This window comes from Littorina saxatilis, linkage group LG2 (assembly GCF_037325665.1).
Source record: "Littorina saxatilis isolate snail1 linkage group LG2, US_GU_Lsax_2.0, whole genome shotgun sequence".
Classification (NCBI taxonomy): Eukaryota; Metazoa; Mollusca; class Gastropoda; order Littorinimorpha; family Littorinidae; genus Littorina; species Littorina saxatilis.
Window position 1 is genome coordinate 78151631 of NC_090246.1, and position 22756 is coordinate 78174386.

General features: G+C 42.3%; 1 protein-coding gene across 1 annotated transcript; it reads left to right on the forward strand.

Moving 5' to 3' along the window:
• The first annotated feature begins 1372 nt into the window (after positions 1-1372).
• Positions 1373-22624, forward strand: LOC138959781 (ATPase family AAA domain-containing protein 5-like). The gene is made up of 16 exons (XM_070331393.1): positions 1373-3379; positions 4304-4370; positions 4693-5065; positions 5359-5753; positions 7151-7298; positions 7523-7624; positions 8473-8604; positions 9356-9513; positions 11588-11744; positions 11933-12199; positions 12842-12978; positions 14052-14210; positions 15144-15644; positions 16053-17227; positions 19678-19836; positions 20952-22624. The coding sequence occupies exons 1-16, from the start codon at positions 1434-1436 to the stop codon at positions 21046-21048; spliced, it is 5973 nt and encodes a 1990-aa protein (XP_070187494.1). The 5' UTR covers positions 1373-1433; the 3' UTR covers positions 21049-22624.
• The last annotated feature ends 132 nt before the right edge of the window (positions 22625-22756 follow it).

A 22756-nucleotide genomic window follows, 5' to 3' on the forward strand; every position in this document is an offset into this window, starting at 1 on the left:
CATTATTGAAGCATGTTGTTTGAGCCCCTTTCTGGCGGGGATGTAGCTCAGTCGGTAGCGCGCTGGATTTGTATCCAGTTGGCCGCTGTCAGCGTGAGTTCGTCCCCACGTTCGGCCAGAGATTTATTTCTCAGAGTCAACTTAGTGTGCAGAATCTCCTCGGTGTCGAACACCCCCGTGTGTACACGCCAGCACAAGACCAAGTGCGCACGAAAAAGATCCTGTAATCCATGTCAGAGTTCGGTGGGTTATAGAAACACGAAAATACCCAGCATGCTTCCGAAAACGGCGTATGGCTGCCTAAATGGCGGGGTAAAAAAACCGGTCATACACGTAAAAATTCCACTCGTGCAAAACAAACACGAGTGTACATGGGAGTTTCAGCCCACGAACGCAGAAGAAGAAGAAGAAGAGCCCCTTTCTCTGTACACCTGGCCAATATCTTTTCCTGTCATAACCGTTGATGCATGCGCCTTAGTTGTGGCAATTTGCCTTCCACAGTTCCAAGCCTTTGGTTATTAAACTGTCATCGAACGGTGAAGAAGAAGGTTCAACTTCAACTGTCAATAACTCATTAAAGCCCAGTGTGATGTTCACCATCCTGCTCAGTGAATCTAAAAAAATTAGGGACTATGCCGTTCAACTATGTAGTCCGTAATTGGGAGAGGTGGATGCTGTACATGTTCATAAGCCCCAGTCCTCAGGTGCACTGTGACAAATTGGAACATGAGAGAGAAAGGGTACTACTTGACTCCGAAAACTCCTGAAAACCCCATCCAAAATTACTAAATATAACTTCAAATTGAAGTTTTTGACATGTCTATTAGAAGTCATGCCTGATTCATGCTATTTGCGCCCTTATTTTTGTGTTTAGAGCGGGATTTTCAACAAAGTCGATACATCGATTTCAATGCAAGGGAGGTAACTCTTGTTACTCGAAAGCACAAGTATTGATGACGTCATGTGATTAGTGCTTCCGCTCCTTCGTTAATCCTCTCACAAACACGAAAATAAAGCCGTGAACTGTGACAGTTGCAGATATAAGTTATGATTTAAAACAAATATGTAACAAAACACGATCTAAGGACGAATTTTCTTAATTTCTGATGGGGTTTTCTGAGGTTTTTGGAGACAAGTAGTACCGGAGGGAAATTGTGTCCATTCTCTGGCAGTAAATCTAACAAATCACATCAAATGTGAAGGAGACAAGTAAAGACTCAGAGAAAGTGTACACACTTGAGTGTGTCTGTGAGTGAATGTACAGATGTTGTTGACACGTATACGCATGCAATAATTTTTCAGTCATTGCTGTCCATTCATGGTTACATTGCAAAGTATCAAATGTTATTTGCTTGGTTTATTTCAGGTGATGACTATGTGCAGCCTACACGGCTACCGATGTAGAGCTGTCTCCAAAACAGAACCTTCACGTCATGGATGTCTTTAGAAGCCCACAGTCTCTCGAAGATCCTTTGCCAGGTGGTGATAATACTGCAAAAAAAACTAAAGGAATCCTTGATTTTTTCTCTAGTGCTTCCAGAGTCACCAATCTGGCAGTTGGAGCTGTACGGAAAGATGAACATGTTGAGGATTCAGAGGACAGGTTTCAGCGTGTGAGACGAGGCTGTGAAACTGAATCAAAGACAATACCTGACCTTCAGATTAATGGCAGATCTGCTAGGGCCTTGAAGCTAACAAAAAAGCAGAAGTGCGCTTCTGAAAGTGTTGTTGGCCAGTGTTTGACAAACACTGAAGAGTCTGAATCCGTACTTGCAGCACCCAGTGAAAATGGAAGCGCAAAAAATGCAGAACTGTGCATGTTGACCAAATCAACTCCTCCAGCCAAAAGCAAGAAGAAGCGTCTGGCAACGAAGAAGAAAGGTAAAGTGGATAATATTCCAGCCGAAGTTCTTCCTGAACAGAAAGGATCATGCGATGAAGTACACAAGGCAGAGAATAAACCTCAGGAAATAGACTATGCAGAGTTTGTAAAAGCCTTTGCACAAAAACAAAATGAAACTGAAAGCAGCACAGCACATAAAGAAAGAGAGCAGATTGAGCATGAAGTTGGCACCGGACAGTTTAGCAAAGAGAATAGTCAAAATGGAGTAAACACAAAGCATGATGGTGTAACTGAGAAGAAGAAGGATAATGGCAGTGAACAGTCTGAGGCAGAGATCAAACAGCATAGTATCCTGACTTGCAATGGAAGTACTGAAAGGAAAGCCACAGAAGAGGATTCAGGGCAGAAAGGAGGGAAGACTTCAAGCACTGGCACACGTCTGTCTGACTGCTGTAAACCTGAGCAAAAGAAAGGCCAGAGAAATCCTCCCAATGCGTTTTCTTTGCTTATGCAAGCAAGACCTAACAAGGAAAAGGACATGATTTTTGAAGACGAGACAGGTAACTTGAAAGACAGCCAGGCAGATTGCCCCAAAGAAGATTTAACTTTGACCGCTACTGATGATGAAGTAGAGGGTACAGAGCAAACCAGCAGTGGTGGATTAGAAAAAGCATCATGTCCTTCCACTCCTAGTGTGATGAGGTTCTTCTCAAAATGTACAAAGAAAAGTGTTAAGAAGAGTGACAATACTGGGGGTTCTGTTGTGGTTGAAGTTGACATTCACATAAGTCCAGAAGAACAAAAGATTGCAGCCAGAAAACCTAAGTCAAGGGATGTCTGTAAAACAAAACTTGGTAAAACTAGAACGGCAGCTGCAGAAAATGACAGTGATATAGTTTTTCTGGGTTCAGAAACCATTGATGACGAGTGCTGTGTTATTGCTAAGAAAACGAAGACTGGTTCAAAAAGCAAGGGATCCAATTTTCCAGTCAACAAGAGCGATTCAAAAACAACTAGCACAGAAGTTTGTACAGCTGAAGATTCAGAAACCATTGAAGATCAGTTCTTTGGGAAGAAATCAAAGACTGCTTCAAAAAGCAAAGGGTCCGATTTACCAGTCAAGAACTGTTCAAAATCAAAAACAGCAACTGGCACAGACGTTTGCACGCCTGAAGAGTCAGCAGTTGCTGCAAAGAGGAAAGAATTTCTTCAAAACTCCACCCCTTCTCCAGACACATCTAAGAGGAGAGCACAACCAACACTGCAGTTTGGTAAGGGCGGTGGTCTTGGTATGAATACCTCTGTCCTAGCAAAACCAGCACAGAAATTGACCATCAAAGACAAAGGAGAAAGTGAAGATGAGAGCATTTCCTCGCCTGGTGACAGTAATAAGAGGGCAAGACGTAAACAGAAGCCGCAGAGAATTTGTGAGACGGATGAAGAAACAGAGCAGTTTCCTCCGCCGACAGGAACTCCTGCAAAAGACAAGAAAATCACAACCAAGCTGCAGCAGAAGAAAACATTGACACGGCTCAGGTATTTCTTGTTAACATTTGACAAAGCCCCCTCACCCCCTACTGACACCAACTCTCTCCCCTTCCATAAAAAAAGTGTTGAAAATGATTTTGCTCAAGGTTCTTTGGAAAGGGTTTGTTAATGTTATAAATTCTCATTCTAGCTATTTGATTACTCAATTTACTGCATACATGTGCCACCTAAAAAATGTTGGGGAAAAGTCTTTACATGTATCGCTTTTGGTCAACAGAAAGTTATGAATTGAATAATTTATTTTTAACTTCCAAGATTTATAGAGGGTACATGTAGCTTTTGTCTGTTAGCTGACAATGTGGAATGCAAAGACAACAAGAGGCGAAGCCATCAAGGCTCACGTAAGAAATCGACAAACAGTAACACAAACTCAATCACTCCGTCACACACACACACACACACACACACACACACACATACACACACACACACACTCACACACACAAACACACACACACACACACACACACACACACACACACACAGAAAGAGCATAGGTGAAACTGCAAGAAAGCGAGACACTAGATCTAGATCTGTCTGTCTGCATGTAGCCTACTTACAAGGACACGACTGCCAACTAGTCTCGGCGCGCTCAAAATAATAATGACCGAGACTTTCAGTACTTCCTTCGCGTGACCCTCTTACGTCATAATGTGACGTCAATGTAATGTGACGTCTTCAAATGTTAGAGTTTCTACCACAGACATACACACGCACAGACGCACGCACGCACGCACGCACGCACGCACGCACGCACGCACAGACAGACAAAGTTACGATCGCATAGGCTACACTTACGTGAGCCAAAAATGGAGGGTGGATCACTGGATGTATTGTAAGACTAAGTCTAAGAGATGTTCATGGTCATGATGGTGTGCCTCATTTTCTTATAATTTTTATAATCTTGTGCAGAAAATCTTTGGAATCAGAAAGTGGTAGTGACTCCAAGGATTTTACACCGAAGTCCAAGCATGTCTTGGTAAGTACTGCTACTCCTAGGCTTGAAATGGGAATTTTGACCAGATGAGTAGAACTAGTCTTTATTTGAGCTGTGTAGTGCTTTTGAAATGTAACTGGTCAGTATTTGTGTGTGTGTCACTGTGTGTGTGCGATCACAATCAAACAAAAATGAAGAAAAGTAAATGATGTGACAAAGGCTGTGTGCCATAACTAATTTAGGAACATGTTTTTCTTTTGACTTCTTTGTTAAAGCTGGATGTAAACTTAAAAATCTTGTTACTTTATATTTTTTGTTGTTTCTGCAATTTATTGCATAATCTTTCATACTTTGTTGTCCCCAGACTGGCAGCGCATCCAAGTCCAGAGCACAAGAGCTACTCCAGAAAGCCAAGCTACAGAAAGGCAGGAGGAATTCCAAGGAAAAGAAGGAGACGCTTCTGAATAAGATAAGCAAGAAGACAGCACAGGTGTCAAAATCCAGAAAGCAACCTAAGCCGAACACAGCAGAGATTGAGACGCCTGTAGCAGACCTGGGATCTCGCCGGCAGAGTAGACGTCTAGCAGAGCAACAGGTGAAGCAAGAGGCTGAGCAGCAACACTGTATCAATGTGGAATCAGATTCCAGTGTTGGGGGCGATGAAGTATCAACACCGAAGAAAACGATCACCAGGAAGAAAGACTCTTCTCGTGCTACTTCGAGTCCCCGAAAGCCAGGTAATGCTGTGTTTATGTAACGAGCTGACTTTTCTTCAAATACCATCAAACTTTGTGCGTCAGTTTGGTTCACATTTGAATGTCCCTATTGTGGCCTCATCCTTCCCATTTAATTCAAAGTAAGTGATTGTCCAACTTGGATGAAAAATCCAAAGTATTTAAATTCTGTTCTCAAGAAAGTTGCTCGCTGACTTTTATTGTGAGTTTCTTTTGCAGCAAATGTTGGTTTCTGCTCATAAGGTATGTTTTTTTGTGGGTTTTTACACTCTGTGTGTGTGTTTGTGTCCTTTCAGCTGGAAAACTTGCACCAATTTTTGCCAAGAAGAAACCTGCAGAAGCAGAGGAAAGTGCTCCAGTTGAAGATCCAGAACTTGTGCGAAAGAGACGGGAATTCCTTATGAGCGGCGTGCCTACAGAGCTGACGCGACCAGCCGTTAATGCATCTCCTGCCATTGTTGCTTCAGAACCTGCACCTTTTCCTGAAATAAGTCATGTGCAGCAACGTACATCATCTGAGTCCGGCTGCCTGGATGTGTGGTCACTGAGAGCTGTGGAGAAAATACAAGCCATGCTGAGACTTGAGTTGGACCCTGGAGTGGATGCTGCACCTTTGCTGGGGTTCAAGTGGGAGAGTCTTCAGTGGCAGCCAACATCTCCTGCACAGGGCAAATCCGTGTCTTTGTTGCAGGTATGTTTTTACATTTAGTCAAGTTTTGACTAAATGTTTTAACATAGAGGGGGAAATCGAGACGAGGGTCGTGGTGTGTGTGTGTGTGTCTGTCTGTCTGTCTGTCTGTCTGTCTGTCTGTCTGTCTGTCTGTCTGTCTGTGTGTGTGTCGTGTAGAGCGATTCAGACTAAACTACTGGGCCAATCTGTATGAAATTTGACATGAGAGTTCCTGGGTATGATATCCCCGGACGTTTTTTTCATTTTTTCGATAAATACCTTTGATGACGTCATATCCGGCTTTTTGTAAAAGTTGAGGCGGCACTGTCACACCCTCATTTTTCCATTAAATTGATTGAAATTTTGGCAAAGCAATCTTCGACGAAGGCCGAGGTTTGGTATTGCATTTCAGCTTGGTGGCTTAAAAACTAATGAGTGAGTTTGGTCATTAAAAATCGGAAACTTGTAATTAAAATTATTTTTTTATTAAACGATCCAAAAACAATTTCATCTTATTCTTCGCCATTTTCTGATTCCAAAAACATATACATATGTTATATTTGGATTAAAAACAAGCTCTGAAAATTAGGAATATAAAAATTATGATTAAAATTAAATTTCCGAAATCGTTTTAAAAACTATTTCATCTTATTCCTTGTCGGTTCCTGATTCCAAAAACATTAAGATATGATATGTTTGGATTAAAATCACGCTCAGAAAGTTAAAACGAAGAGAGGTACAGTAAAGCGTGCTATGAAGCACAGCGCAATCGCTACCGCGCCAAACAGGCTCGCCACTTTCACTGCCTTTTGCACTTGCGGCGGACTACGTTCAGTTTCATTCTGTGAGTTCCACAGCTTGACTAAATGTAGTAATTTCGCCCTACGCGACTTGTTTTTTTTTTTTTACATAAACAGAGTTAAAAAGAGAACTGCCTTGGGAAAAAAAACCACCAAAGAACAATTTTTGGTTCCTGTTTGCTTTTTCTGTGGCTAAAAATTCATTAATCCTGTAGGCATGCGTTCTGTTTGCATGGCTTGTCCGACATCACCCCTTTTGTGAAGGTATAAAAGTATGCAGTAAAAAAAAAAAAAATAGTTTGTGCACATGCACAATTTTAGCTCTAATATAAAATAATTATTTAAATAGATTTTTTTATATTTACATTTTGAATTTTAGTCTGCCGTTTTTTCCCACCATTCTACATCCGAAAGACAGCATTAATGATCGGCATAGTTTTTGCTTGCCATTATTATAAATATTCAACTAAAGCAAGAAAACAAGTACACTATCCGTAGTTGTGGAATACAGCTTTATTTGCATTCTGATTTCTCTTGTACATGACAGCTTCTGTGTTGCCTTTGTGGTTTATTTCTGGACTGAAATTTATGGTAACAGTTAATGATTATTTGTTGCAGCACCCTTCTACTTACATCAGCTCAGAAACCCCAAAACTGGTGCTGCAGGAACTTGTACAAACAAATCCTAGCTTCCCCTTTTCTGCTTTACATGACAAGTTCAAGACACAGCTCAGTGAGCGAGCTTCAAGAACAGACAGCGCACAAGGTGAGGTGTAAAATGGCAGAGAAGTCAGTTTTGTGAAATCGGCAGCCAAAGCTGATTTCTGTACACTTTTTTTCCGCTTATGGTAAGGTGTGAATAACTTTATTGTTGATTTTGTTCTTGCTGGTTTTTCTTGGTAGTGTTTTGTTTGACTTTTCTCTTTACCTTGCCCTCAAATGCCTTTGTAAGCACAAAAGATATTAAGACAGGATTTTGGTTTGTTTCAGATGACTTCACAAAGACTAAGGCTAAGAGATCTTCAGATTCTGACATTATTATCGTGGATGACCAAGGAGATGCTTCAAATTCAATGTTGCAGAATGACAAGGGTAAAGTACCAATAATGATGCCTTCTTGATTTCAGTGTCAGCACAGTTAGGTTAATGAAGTTTGATTCTCTTGTCAGCTGTAAAGGAGTGGGAGGGGGCAAGGGAGCAGCAAGTAAAAGACTAATGTAAATAACTGAAATCGTTACTGAATGCTGATGACAGATGATACCTTCTTTTTAAATAGTGTTTAAATTTAGCCATAATTATACCACAGGCAAATAAGAAATATCAGAAAGCTTGTGCCTTATGGTGGTGATCCTAAATAATGTGATTGCCAAGGATTAGACGGGCGCAATGGCGTTGTGGATAAGATGCCGGCCTCCCATGCGGAAGGTTGTGTGTTCGAATCCCAGCTGCGCCTAGCAGGTCAACTTATGTGCAGACCTGCTAGTACCTCATAAGTTATTGCCCTTTGTGTGCACAGGCAAGCACAAGACCAAGTGCGCTCAGAAAGATCCTGTAATCCATGTCAGAGTTCGGTGGGTTATAGAAACATGAAAATACCATGCATGCATCCCCCTAAATCGGCGTATTATGGGGTAAACATTGTCGTATACGTAAAAACAAAAGTGTACGTGTGAATTTCAGCTCATGGAAGAAGAAGATTAACAAGGATGATTCTTGAGTAGCAGGACTGATAGGAAATGATACCTTTGTGGATGCATGTGTGGCAGATTTGATTATAACCGGGGGTCGCCTAGGGGATTGTGCAGAATGTTTCTTAGCCGTGTTGTTTTTCGTCTATGACCTTGCGTTGTGTTTGTGTTAATGTAAGAAGATTTTCTGTTCCCTCCCTTATATCCCCGATGCAGTCAGCAAAACGAAACAGTTTGATGATGTTTGTGCAGATGGCCAGTGGTCAGATGTGCTGCAGCCTGTGTCGGAATCAGAGGTGATTGGCAACAAGAGCAGCATTAGACGCCTCAAATACTGGCTGGAGGAATGGAAGGCCTTGATACAGCGCGAAGCAAGGGTATCAGGTGAGCTACTAGATCTCTCACATTTTTTCCACACGGCAAAACTAGCTCCAGAATATACATATTTTCTTGAACAGACGACTGACAGACATAAATATGGTATGGATGGAATCCGCATGAAGAGTACAGTACATGTACTTCATGACTGTATTGTTTATTTTATAGTTATTTAGAAAGAGAACAAAATACAAAGGTTTAACAGTAGCCCAAACAGGAATTTTGCAGTAAGACACCTTGCTATATAAGAAAGATGAATGTAACACAGGATATTAGGGGTAGCAGTTAACAATGTAGATGTAGATACTTTATTCTTGTTTGTATGTGTATTAGTCTTTAAATCAGGCATGTCTATTCAACACTTGGCTCTACATTCTAGAGTCCTTTTTTTATGTACATCACATTAGTTTTAACATTAATCATAATCATTGTCTCTTTATGCTGGAGCTGCCAGCAAGTTACAGAAATGTTGTGTATATGCTACAATGACAATTGACATTAAGAAATGTGTGTAATCATTGGCGTGTGTGGAACCAACTCTTTTTAATGGGACTGCATGTACTTAAACTACAAGCATTTTGTTGCAGTCAGAGTTACATAAATTATTTATATCTGCTACAAAGAACATTAAGAAATGTGTGCAATCATTGGCATGTGCTGAACAGACTCTTTCTAATGTGACTGCTTGTGCTTAAAGTTAAACTAGAAGTATTTTGTTGCAATCATAAAAATGTCAGTTTTGTGTTTGTTGCTCTAGCCAAGGCTGCAGGAGGTGGTGACAGCGACTTTGACTTCAGTGGAGATGACAGTGATGATGAGGGCAGTGGGCTGTGTAACACCATACTCCTTGTGGGACCTCACGGCGTTGGCAAGACTGCCGCTGTCTATGCTCTGGCTCAACAGCTCAGCTACAAGGTGCGGTGCAAAAAATAAGCCTTGTTTTTGACAAATATCTCAAGTTTTGAGTCAGACTAGAGCCGTGTTTCTTTGGTTGTAAAGCGGAACACATTGACTGATGCTCTTTGTGGAGTACACCTCTTTGGTTTATTGCCACACCCGGTTTTGTAGGACTGAAAGAGTTTCAGGTATAATTTCTTCTGCATTACCAAGCGGCAAGCCTGCAGAGAGAGTAATGGTCAAGCATCCATAACATGTTTTTTACAAGTAACTGCTAAATAAAGGCGTTTTTTGAGTGTGAATGTCAACCTATACTGTTCAAAAAAAGAAACGCATAGTTGCTACTTGCCAAATTTGTTTTATTTTTCGAAAAAATTAACAGAAAATCCAATATTTAGATTATTTGTTTGAAATTTGGTATGGACACAGTTGAATGCACACACAGTTCATTTGCATCTTCAAATCAATCAGTCAATCAATACGATTGGGTGCCGAGGCTGTCAAGTCAGTAGGGGGTGTGACTGCCTTGAGCAGCAACAACTGCCCGGCACCTTCTGGGCATGGACTGGATCAGATGCCGGATCTCTTGCTGTGGGATGGTGTCCCACTCCTCCTGAAGTGCCTGCAATAGATCGCGGTGATTTGCCGGCGCTTCTTCTCGCCTGCGCACACGTCTGTCCAATTCATCCCAGAGTTAGGCACAGTTAATAATTGTCTACCTATACCCGTGTGACTTGGAATAATAGGCCGTGAAAGGTAAATATGCGCCGAAATGGCTGCAATCTACTGGCCGTATAAAATTTCATCTCACACGGCATCACTGCAGAGCGCCTAGAACTGTACCCACGGAATATGCGCGATATAAGACTCATTGATTGATTGATTGATTGAGGTGTTCTATCGGGTTCATGTCTGGCGACATGGATGGCCAGGGAAGCACCTGGACATGGTGGTCGGTGAGGAACTGGGTGGTGAGTCGTGCTGTGTGCGGGCGAGCGTTGTCCTGCTGGAATATGGCATCCTGGTCAGCCAGAAGAGGAAGGGCGTGTGGGCGCAGAATTTCCTCCACGTATCGCTGGGCAGTTATGCGCCCTTGGACGTGCACCAGGGTGCTCCTTCCAGCGGTATTGATCGCCCCCCACACCATGACGCCTCCACCACCATGAACGGGTGCCTCATCCACACAGTTGGGCGCGTAACGTTCGTTTACTCTCCGGTAGACCCTCCTCCGACCATCATGTCGCTGGAGCAGGAAGTAGGACTCGTCGCTGAACCACACGTGTCTCCAGTGATTCCGGACGGTCCAGCGAAGGTGCTGGTTGCCCCACTGCACTCGGTTCTGGCGATGGCGGCGGGTGAGGACAGCTCCTCTGTGAGGTCTGCGAGCTCTCAAACCAGCTTCATGCAGGCGGTTCCGCACGGTCTGGTCCGATAATCGGTGTGGCCCGGGGAGAGCCTGGACAGAAGATGAGGCCGACAGGAAACGATTCCGGAGGTGGCGGAGCCGTATGAAGCGGTCGTGAGCAGCAGTTGTCGCCCTTGGTCTTCCCGCTCGTGGCAAGTCAGCAACGGAGCCAGTGGCTTGAAACCTGACCCACAGTCTACTGATGGTGCTCTGGGACACGTGGAAGTGCCTGGCGATTGCACTTTGACTTTGGCCTGCTTGTAAACGACCCAATGCAATTTGGCGGTTTTCTCTGCTCAATCGGGCCATCTTTCGTCGCTGAATTGTCGTCTGATTTCTTTGTGGCGAACAATCCGCTTTTATGGGTTTTGGAAGACATGGTGAGAGCTCAATATTCCCCGAGTTTCACGAGATTACACTGAAGCATGACGAGTGGTCATGCCAAATGAGCAATTTTGACATTGTAGCCACTGATAACGCATGCGTCACGTGCAGAGCTCACTTGTGGCAATGGACGAAAGGTCGACGACCAGATAAACATTTTCTGCAGTTTGGTGGATATCCTTGTAGCCATATAACTAAATTAACCAAATATTACAAGCTATGCGTTTCTTTTTTTGAACAGTATATTATCAGTCACGCGGGTTATTTGTGTAAATTCGTCTTGCATCCTCACTTGTGTTGCAGGTATTTGAAGTGAACGCATCGTCCTCCAGACAAGGCCGTCACATTCTGGCACAGCTGCAGGAAGCCACCCAGTCACATCAGGTGGCCCAGAAAAAGGAGGGTGCTGTCTTCAACTCCTTACCTCTCACACCTATCACTCAGCCATCACACTCAGCAGGTATGCATACGTACATCAACATTTGGAAGGACAACACTAGTCTAGATAGGTAAAGGATTGTTTTCAATACTTTCAGATTTACTCAATCATGTACTTGTTTCATGACATTATTATAATATGGATATGAGACTTTCACTCTTTGTATATTTTGTGTGTGTATGTGAATGTTATATGATGTTTTTCCTCAGAACAACCACAAGTAAAAAAGGCAGTCCCCAAAAGTAACAGCAGTGTTCCAAAAGCCTTTGCCAGCTTCTTCAAGAGTAATGCCGCTGAGGGCAAGAAACCCTTGGCCAAAAGCAGCCCGGCAAAAGATGAGAAAGGCAAGGGTAAAGGGACGCCAAAGAAGGATGTTTCAAAGAAAACCAAAGTGACTTCAGATGACTCAAAGAAAACCAAAGAGACTTCTGAACAAGGAACATCAAGGAAGAGAAAAGCAGTGGATGAAGTGAAAGGTAAAATGGCCTGCTTTTGCTTTGTAGCTGCTCTATCATCTCTGTGAATGGTCACTTAGTTTAAACCAGTTAATGGTTTCCCAGGTTTGAGTATAATAGAAAAAGTAATGGTTAGTTTTCATGAACACTTCTCTACAAAATGTTAAACCTTACGAAGAGTTCAGTCTTGAGCACCCAGTCAAATCTCTGCAGGCTGTCTGGTAAAACACACATTATTAATATGTGAACTTAGTATTGATTTGATGAGACACTCATTTTGACATAGATTGAAGCTGTATTCGTGCCTTAAATGTACAAGTTATCTTTTTTGCTCAAATCCATCCGTTTTTAGTTAGCAGTGTCTTTCAATGTCGGATATCAAATCTAATAAACAAAGGGAAGTAAGCGGTCTAGATGCATATGACATGTGTAATAGAGTAGGTGAGAGTTATTCGGAACCACTCCTGGTACCTGAGACTGAGAGAATAACAAGCATTGAAAAGAACAAGCGACTTTCATCCTCAAAGTTTTTTGTGTCGGATATCAAAGTTTTACATCTTTGAGTTTAGGTCCATATAAGAACATTAGCTGTTTGTTGGCTTGTTCAAGTACATAGTGGCTTTTGTCCTGTACTGAGTGGTTTTTGTCTTGTACTGTTCAAAGGTGGTGGGAAGAAGCGGCGTGGTGAAGAGGGGAAGGACAAGACAACGGAGCCTTTGGAAGGAGAGAAAGATGGGGAGGACAGTAACTTTGCTGGCTATTTGAACCTCACCTCAACTTCACTCATTCTATTTGATGAGGTCAGTACATGTACCTCACACGATCACCAGCTTGTTCAGTGTCAGCTTCCACTTTTTGCATGTCTGTGACTGGCTGATGTGAGGAAATAAATGGTAGAGTTGAGTGTGAAGCAGTTGCCAACATATCCTAATTAATTTAGAGTTGTTGCTTCTTGTTGTTTTGCTGGAGATTTTTTTCCGGAAAGTGAAGGTGAAATTAACTTTTTTTTGACTTACTTTTTATGTTACAATGCTAGCATTGCATGTGAAGCGCACAGAAAAAAATGTTCATGTATTTACAGGGATCGCGCTAGCTTTTTAAAAAACGCGTAAGCCATACGCAACGAAACGAAAAAAACGCGTCACGGACCAATATTTTTGCGTACTACGAAAACACGTACAGACACAAACAAAACACGCACGAAAGACTTAAAGACACTCCTTACCTAAATACGGCGAGTTTTCCTGTCGAACTCCGCGCACGCCTGTCGAATAACACCCCTGCTGTCTCCAACATTCGGGCCTTGCGAGTTTGTTTCCCGCTCTAATACGACTAGACACACTTTCCGCCTTTTGGAAGCGCGAGATGGGAGAGCAGCTAATGTCTGTTTCATTATCCGACAAGACATTATCTGGTAATACCCTCGTTACGTTCGTTTGCGATACTTCGATGCAAAAAGAAACGGACTTTAGTTTTGACGCGCAGATTTCATGTGTGTCGTCACTTCTCGAGCCCTATAGTCAGTTTCAGGATCGGGTGATTATTAAGTCAGAGCAAAAGCGCTGCGTGAAGACAAGAAAAAGTTACAATATTTTTGCGTATGGCTTACGCGGCGCGGCGAAAAAAATGCGTCAGCGACTTTTAAAATGCGTCAAATACGCAAAAATCGTGCGTAAACGCGATCCCTGTATTTAGAAACTTGACATTCCTCACAAACCATGATACAGCTATGAAAGATGCAGAATGGTTTCTCACAAACCATGATACAGCTACAAAAGATGCAAAATGGTTAAAATATAATGAAAAAGATGTATACAAATTCTTGTAATAAGTGGAAGACCATGTTGATGAAAGTTTGTATCCCCTGTTGCAGGTGGATTTGGTGTTTGAAGAAGACAGTGGGTTCCTGCAGACAGTACAGCACTTCATCAGCACAACCAAGATCCCCATTATTATGACCACCTCCGACCCAGGCTTCCATCGACACATCAGCGCCAAGTTTGAAACCCTGGTCTTCAAACAACCTTCTTCGGTGAGTCAGTCTTCTGTTTCTGAGCGTGCTTTACCATTTAGATGCTGGTAAGGAATGCTTGTAGGATTATTTATTTTTGGCCATGTTTGGTCCGCTGCAGAAGTCCTGTTCATTGTTGACACACTTTTTTGGTCATTAAATGGGTACATTAAAATGGAATTTTTTCTTTGACGCAACCCAGGCCTATCCTATACAATTATAAGCCACACATTTAATAAGAATTTTTGGAACAGTCGATAAGAAAAAAGCTATACAAGATAATATAGAAAACGTTATTTGCGTGTTTGACCAAAATATGACATTTTACACAGATCGAGACAGTCATTGTTCTCCGAGACCGCGATAGCGGTCGAGGTGAACAATGACTGTCGAGATCTGTGTAAAATGTCATATTTTGGTCAAAAATGCAAATAACATTTATGTATCGATCGAATTCCTTTCAGGTACTATGACTTTGTTGTTGTTTTGACGATTGAACGAGCCCGGGCACACACACATGCAATCAAACACATAAGCTTCATATTTGGGCGTTTCAGGTTGACCGAAACTTCAAAGGAACTACAAAACACACGTCATGTACTGACTTTGTTGTTGTTTCGACATTGAACAGCCACATGCAATCAAACACATGACGTGTGTTTTGTAGTTTCTTTAAAGTTTCGGTCAACCTGAAACGCCCAATATAAAGTTTTGTAGGCCTCTGACGTCACATGACTCAAAGAAGGGAAATCCAATCTCCAATCGATACATAAGAGTTTATTTTAGCAACAGCGCATTTATTTGTTTTCATGTCTAACAGATCATATCTAAAGGGGGGGGGGGGGGAGGGGGGGTGGCAAACCTTGCACCTTTGTGTGATTGGGACTTTCTAGAGCTTCAGCTGTGCATCAATTTGATAGTGTAAAATAGCTTCCGCATTGTATGTGCTTTCAGGTGTCCGTGGCCAGCTATTTGCAGACAGTGTCCCTAGCGGCTGGAATGCGTGTATGTGCACGGGACATGAGCGCCCTGGCTGCCCTGTGTAAGGGAGATTTGCGTCAAAGTCTGCTCAGCCTTCAGTTCCTCGCTCTGTCTGGTGGTGGCCGGAGTCAGGAGGCACGACTAGCATGTGTCCAGCCTTCTGCAGGAATGACCGTCCATGACAAACAACAGGGATTATCACTATCAGCAGCTGGTGATGGCAACGACAGTGAAGGAGATTTCGTGTGTTTGAAACCTGCACGCAAGAGAGCGCGGCGCATTATGGATGATGATGAGAACAGTGTGGAGGCTTTCGCTGGTGGTGTTCTGGAAGTCAGGACTGCAGATGATGGCAAGGGAAGCTCTGCTGGTGGTGTTGGCGCCAGTGGGATGCCTTTGGTACACCTGCACCTGTGTGAAAGTATGTCGGGTGTATCCTGTGATCTGCAGAACATGTTCAGCAGCTGTGTGCAGGTAAGGGACAAGATACAAGAGAGAAACAAACATTATTTTTAGAAATGTTTTCTTGATGTTAACGTAAAAATGTAATTGTTAACATACAAATGGAAATGCTCTTTTTATAAAGAAAAAACATTGCTGCATATTAAATCTTAAAACACAAAATATGGTACGAAAGAACATAACCAGATAGAATCATATTTGTTTTACTGGCCACTTTTAAAACAAATCTATTTAAAGTACCAATGGTGTGTGTGTGCTCCTGTGTGTATGCATGATTCATTGCCTTTTCTTTCAAAAGTTTCTCTTATCAAAGTCCAGTGGTATGTTAAAAATCTTGCTTTGTTTTCATCTCTGATAAAATCCTCAGCTGACAACCACAGTACTGTGTGCTAATGTGCACTTTCATTCTTATCTTTGCAGAACCAGTACAATGGAGCAGGGGTACAGCAGCTTACTATTGAGTGCCTGAAACTTCAAACCAACCTCCTTGACGCTCTACAATCAAACTTGTTGCGTCTGCTGCCGCTGCCAAAGACTGCCGTACGTGACAGGTGGTGCCGTCCTGCTTCACCTTCTCCGAAGTCTCTGAAGAGGAAAAGAATTCGTTCTGATATTTATGACAGTGAGGCATCAGATGAGGAGAATGTCAAAAAGACTGAAATGCCAGTTGGTGGAGCATCTTTGGATACTGCAGAAGAAACAAAACATAGTGCTAACATTGTGGAGCAGAGTTCCTCCAAGGAGGATCATCAGAAGCAAGCAGAGGATGCACAAGGGCTTGCGGAGACCACCAAGAATCAGCAGAAGCAAGCAGAGGAAGCACAGGGGCTTGCGAAGACCACAGAGAAGCAAGCAGAGGAAGCACTAGGGCTTGCGAAGACCACCGAGAATCGGCAGAAGCAAGCAGAGGAAGCACAGGGGCTTGCGGAGAACACTGAAGTGACAGACAAGCTTCCGAAACAAGTAGAGCTCAAGATGCATGTGGACAAAGAGCCAGATGAGACACCAGCAGAAAATAAGGAAAGTGAGGCTAAAGGGACACCACCACCAATAACTGATGACTATAGTTCTGTGACAGAAACAGAGCAGATGGATGTCTCACAGACTGCAGCAAAGGATAGCACAGTGAGCGTCAGTAAAGAGGCCGAGGTGAACGCCACCCGTCATAGCAAAAGAGAAAAGAAGATAAGCTTGAAAGGGTCCAGAAAATGCACAGACGATGGGCTAGGCAGCCAGCTGCTCAGCAGTTTCGCACAATACTATGAGTCACTTTCTGTATCGGACAGCTTACTGTGTGACAAGCAGTGTCCATCGGCCACCTACCTTACTGATCGTTGCAGTCTGCTCCCTGGCACTGAAGACCTTCCCTCCGCAGCAGACACGGAGAGCACAGGTGACAGGGTGAGAGAAGAGATCCTGGTACAACTGAGTGTGCATTCCAGCAGGCGCCTGTGGCAGTCTGTGCACTCCCAGGTATCGTCGTGGAAGCAGGAACATTGTTCCCACAACCTGCCTGATGGCTGCAGCATTCCTGTGTCTTCCCAAGGAACCCTGTCCGACAACCTTGTCTTTGGTTCCTCTTCAGAAGCAGTCAGGTTTGTGCAGTGTATTTTGTGAAGTACAAAAAAGTCATGAATGAGTGTAGGTGTTATCCTCTTGTGTCAAGCTGGCCTTAGGTTCATTACGTGGCCCAGCTTTCATATAGCATCACTATATGGCCTGTCTGAAAATTGAGTCGCTTTGGATGATAGTAACTTATGTTCAGTTGTTCTTGATACAGTCTTTGCCTCTTGACTTGACTCTGAATCAAGAACGACATTATCATTGGCATCACAGCAGCGTTGTTTATTACATTTGTTATGATTTAAATACTCGGTACATTTAAGTGAGCATTCAAGCTTGTGTAGAACGGATTCAGGGCATGTTAGAACATTACTTTAGTCTTTTTGACTCACATGCGAAGCAAAAGTGAGTCTATGTACTCACCCGAGTCGTCCGTCCGTCCGTCCGTCCGTCCGGAAAACTTTAACGTTGGATATTTCTTGGACACTATTCAGTCTATCAGTACCAAATTTGGCAAGATGGTGTATGATGACAAGGCCCCAAAAAACATACATAGCATCTTGACCTTACTTCAAGGTCAAGGTCGCAGGGGCCATAAATGTTGCCTAAAAAACAGCTATTTTTCACATTTTTCCCATTTTCTCTGAAGTTTTTGAGATTGAATACCTCACCTATAATATGATATATAGGGCAAAGTAAGCCCCATCTTTTGATACCAGTTTGGTTTACCTTGCTTCAAGGTCAAGGTCACAGGAGCTCTTCAAAGTTGGATTGTATACATATTTTGAAGTGACCTTGACCCTGAACTATGGAAGATAACTGTTTCAAACTTAAAAATTATGTGGGGCACATGTTATGCTTTCATCATGAGACACATTTGGTCACATATGATCAAGGTCAAGGTCACTTTGACCCTTATGAAATGTGACCAAAATAAGGTAGTGAACCACTAAAAGTGACCATATCTCATGGTAGAAAGAGCCAATAAGCACCATTGTACTTCCTATGTCTTGAATTAACAGCTTTGTGTTGCATGACCTTGGATGACCTTGACCTTGGGTCAAGGTCACATGTATTTTGGTAGGAAAAATGTGTAAAGCATGTGAGTCGTATGGGCTTTGCCCTTCTTGTTTCATATTGAGAGTCAATCTGTTAGAGTTACTAGTCTCATCATGTAGACCAGCTAAGGCACAGAGTCAGTTTGTGATATTGGTCAGGGACACAGATACATGGTTTTTACATCAGTCGGATAAAAGGATTGTGTGCGTAAGCCTACTTGGTTCTCTGCATGATTTTATTTTAAATGTGCTGAACCGTGCTTAACACTATTGTGACTAGCATTGCCACGGCGTTAACGTCTTGCCTGCCGTAGCTTGCCACCAAGAAACTTACCAAAAATCAGTAACTGTAAAGAAATCTGTCTAGCAAGCTTGAATTAAGTCCAATCACCACCAAATTTTGTGTACTTATTAAAAAATGGATGCCCAGTTCAGTCGTGCTATTTATAAGTTTGTCACGCGATTTGTTTTAGCAAAGGGGCATAATTTGTGTTTTTTAACGTTTTTTTGTGTGTTTTATTTTCCACTGCTTTTTTAAGTTATTTTTTAACAGAAAGTATTATAAATAATTTTATAACCAAACAAGGTGTAAAACCTATGAAATAGCTGAAATATTGTTAAAATTCTACACAGAAATAAGGAGACAGTACAAAGAAAAAAACAAGCAAATCCCGCATTCACTCACAGCATCCTGACTCAAATGAAACAAAACTGTGACACTCACCAAATGATGTCTAGGTAATCCATATTGAATATAAGTCACATTTTCACAACAAAGTCCCAACTGTTCACCTATGAACATTTCCAAAAGGATTATGAGGCTCCAGCCATCCATTGTTATCAGTGCTGCCACGCCCCCCTTGCAACTACACATTCGAAGATTCATGCAGTACCACCCAAACACGTGTAGTTTTCCGACTCGTACTAGCAACAACAGGACTGTTTCTTCCTCAATATCACTGCTATTATCGCTTTCTTGAGGCGAAAACAACACGTCAGAATCATGATCTACAGGGTCCTCAAGATCCAACATCCAGAGGATCTCCTCCCGTGACAAGGCTCGCCTTCGATTCATTTTTTTTCTCGAAAAAACCATACAAATCAGGCTAATTTTGCATATGGCGGAAGGGCACGCAAAGTGTGTCAAGGGAAACAACTCAATTTACTGCAAGCTTCAAAATCCGGGAAGCAATCACGAGTCGTGTACCCTGTATGGCTCTTACTGAAAAATGCGCGTCCCGTCCATGGGCGTGTCAGCGCGGTTACTGATTTATCAGTGTCCCGTCGCGAAAGTGTTAAGCTTGTAGATTGTTTTTAAATGGAAAAATTCTGTTTCTGAAGTTTTTCTTTCTTTTGGATATGTCCTTTTTTTCTGACGTTTTATAATCCTGAAATGTTTACGATACTTCTCAACTGATTTTCAGCGTTCCTGAAACCTACAAGAAGCTGGTGAACACTGCCGTGGACAGTCTGCCGCTAATGTCTTTCAACAGCCTTGAGTCTATCACCTTGGACTATCTGCCCACTTTGCGTGCCATCAGCCAGGCAGAACGTTGCCGCCAGATCGCCAAAACAAAACGCAGGTGAGTTCTTTCAAGACTTGTGTTGTTGAGTATTCTGAATGACTTGTTTCCCCTTAATGAATATGAATCATGATTCTTTAAAAAAAACTTACTTTTCATCCAAAAACCAATGGTACTTAAAAGAGACCAAAAAGCAATGTACTCACGTTAAAATGCCGAACACGGAACGAATAACAGCGACGTTTCGACCTAAGGGTCTTCTTCAGGCACAAAAACACAAAAGTACACACACAAAAAAGAAGAAGAAAGGCGATAGAACAGATAAAGAGGAGAATAAGTGACAAAACAACTGCACTGCACAAACCAACAAATGACAAAGACAGAGAAGCAAGGGACGCTACTCGAGGGGAAGCCAACAATAACACAGGCAAGAAAAAGTTAGAGTTGAAAAACGGCAGTTTTGAGGTCTGTAGCCCAAACAAAATGGGGGGGGGGGGGGGGATGAATGGGAACGAAAGAGGAAACTCACGTACCCGTGCGGACACACATACACACAAGGTGGAACAGCGGGGGGAAGGTTTAGATGAATGAATTAACGGCGGATGTTAATTCCATCGGGGCAGGTAGTGCCGAGGGATGATATGATGTGGGACTCCCTGAGTTTGCGCTCGAAGGAGTCGCCACGTACTTGCCACAGAGCCATGACTCTGACATGATCAAGTGAGTGATTAACGCAACGCCGTTAATCACTCACTTGATCATGTCAGAGTCATGGCTCTGAGGCAAGTACGTGGCGACTCCTTCGAGCGCAAAAAGCGTTGTCCAGGCAAGGTCTTGTATATTGTCCGAGGTGCTGGGAGACTGGTTCCCCTTCGCTTTAACATCTAGGGGACACAGCTCGCTCAATTTCCGGCCAATTAAAAGCCACATACACCTGTGTACATAAAAAACTAAGACTGTTCATAAAACTGATGGTTTTCAAGCCCCAACAAATTCAGACAAGAGGGTCCCAGAACCTCCTTGTCCCAAATTATGAGTGCTGCAGTTCAGGGAAGGTGTATGGGAACATTGTTTGGGTAGTCCTGTTAACCTTTTTTTACCCCTTTTATTTATACAAGATGTTAATGTAGTTATGTCCTATTTCACTCAATGTGTATTGATAACGTGTGTTTCAGGTTTCATCACTACTTTGACAACATAGGCCTTTGTTTAAGTGAAGCGACACTGACAGCGCTGTGTGCAGAGTTCCCCCCAGAGCAGCAGACTGCATGAACTAGTTTTTGTGACAGTGACTGATCAGCTCCAGTCTGGGTTTTGTTTTTCAATTAAAGGTTTATTTTAAGCGACAGAAAAATGGTTGGCTTGTTGCTGCTGGCCAGTGGTATTTATGTGAGTGTGCTTGACTTGTGAAAAACCCAATAACAATCCGGTAGACTCAGGACTCTCAGTTTCACAAATGATTAGAGGTTCTCACTGGGAGGAAGCTTGAAGCAGTTTGTGGAATTTAATTTCACGCCAAGTCACACACACACACACACCATCCTACATTTCAGAAACACACACACACCATCCTATATTTCAGAAACACACACACACACACACACACACACACCATTCTGCATTTCAAAAACCAAGGAATTTATATTTTGGTATTATAAAGGAGAGCAAGCAGCAGAAGTGCCATTGCATCATTGGCAGATTCAGCGGAATACATGGAATTTAACAATTAAAATTGAAGTGCCAAAAGAGTTTGTTTTAGTCTCTGTCTGGAACGGTAATGTCCTGCGACACTTGTTCCCTCTGTAATTAAATAAGATTTACACACATAAAAGTGATGGTCATAATTGATATTGAAAATACTTAAGTGGCTAAAAGTGATGCATGGATAATGTACACATGTAAATGATGGTTAGAACTGATAAATGAAATAGTTCTGTGGATGACGCTAGTGCTTGGATAATGCGATTCATACTGTTGTTGCACAATGTTACATAATATTGACTGGGAGATGAAAGCAACCATAGGCAAAACCTTAGGTCCTAAATTGCAAAGTGCCTGTCCGCATTTGAGTGTACAGTTATTGGACTAATTCTGCATGTACATGTAGCTGGAAAAGGTTGGGTTTTTTTTTTGGGGGGGGGGGGGGGGGGCCAAGTTTGAGACAATAGTGGACACCATTACTGTGCATGATGTTCCTGGCAAGTGTCGAGATTGTCATTATTTATACATAATCCGTTCATGGGTGACATGACTAAAAAAAAGTTCATTGGAGTGACCATGCTTTTTCTTCAAATGATGATGACAGCAATTAGTTGATAAGAATTAGTTTAAAGTCTCAGAAATGGTTTTATGTTAAGTGCAAGTTACATTTGCCCGATTTGTTGAATGTGGAAGTTGGTCATACGTTGGCCTGTTTTAATAAACCTTGCTAATAATAGAGAGGCACTCAGTCAGACCTAAATGTATGCCCAGCGCAGCAAAAATTCTCACAATGGATTTGTTTAATATTAGAAGCATTGCTATTGCTACTGTCAGAACACAAATTAGGAGCTTATGGGTGTACAGCACAGTGTGACTTCTCTTGTTGCGAGTGCTCTTACTTACTACATTTTAATGTTTGCAGTGAACTTGTGCTTAAATCACGGTTGAATTAAATCATTGATGTAGAAAGTGTGAGAAACCATGTAACCATATTTTATTGTATCCCAATCTGCCTCGATGACTGTTGACATGTGATTGTAATATACACTTTCCATTTGTGGGGTTTATTAAGGTACACTTATTTGACACTTTATTCAATATGCATGAAATCTTGTGCACTTGATAATAAATTAATATTGTGCAACAACTGGACTCTGAACATGTCAATCTGTGTGTGTGCTTGCTTGTTTTGTTATTTGATGACTGATGGGTTATTTGTCGGAGATACTTAACTTTGTATTCTGATCAAAAGGAAGTTAGGACCGTCCTTGTCAGCAAC

Excerpts from the sequence above, each read along its gene's own strand:
- LOC138959781 (XM_070331393.1), top strand. The coding sequence starts at position 1,434 with ATGGATGTCTTTAGAAGCCCACAGTCTCTCGAAGATCCTTTGCCAGGT. Across the intron at positions 9,514-11,587 it reads CTCAACAGCTCAGCTACAAG|GTATTTGAAGTGAACGCATC; the intron begins GTGCGGTGCAAA and ends CTTGTGTTGCAG. Across the intron at positions 11,745-11,932 it reads TCAGCCATCACACTCAGCAG|AACAACCACAAGTAAAAAAG; the intron begins GTATGCATACGT and ends GTTTTTCCTCAG.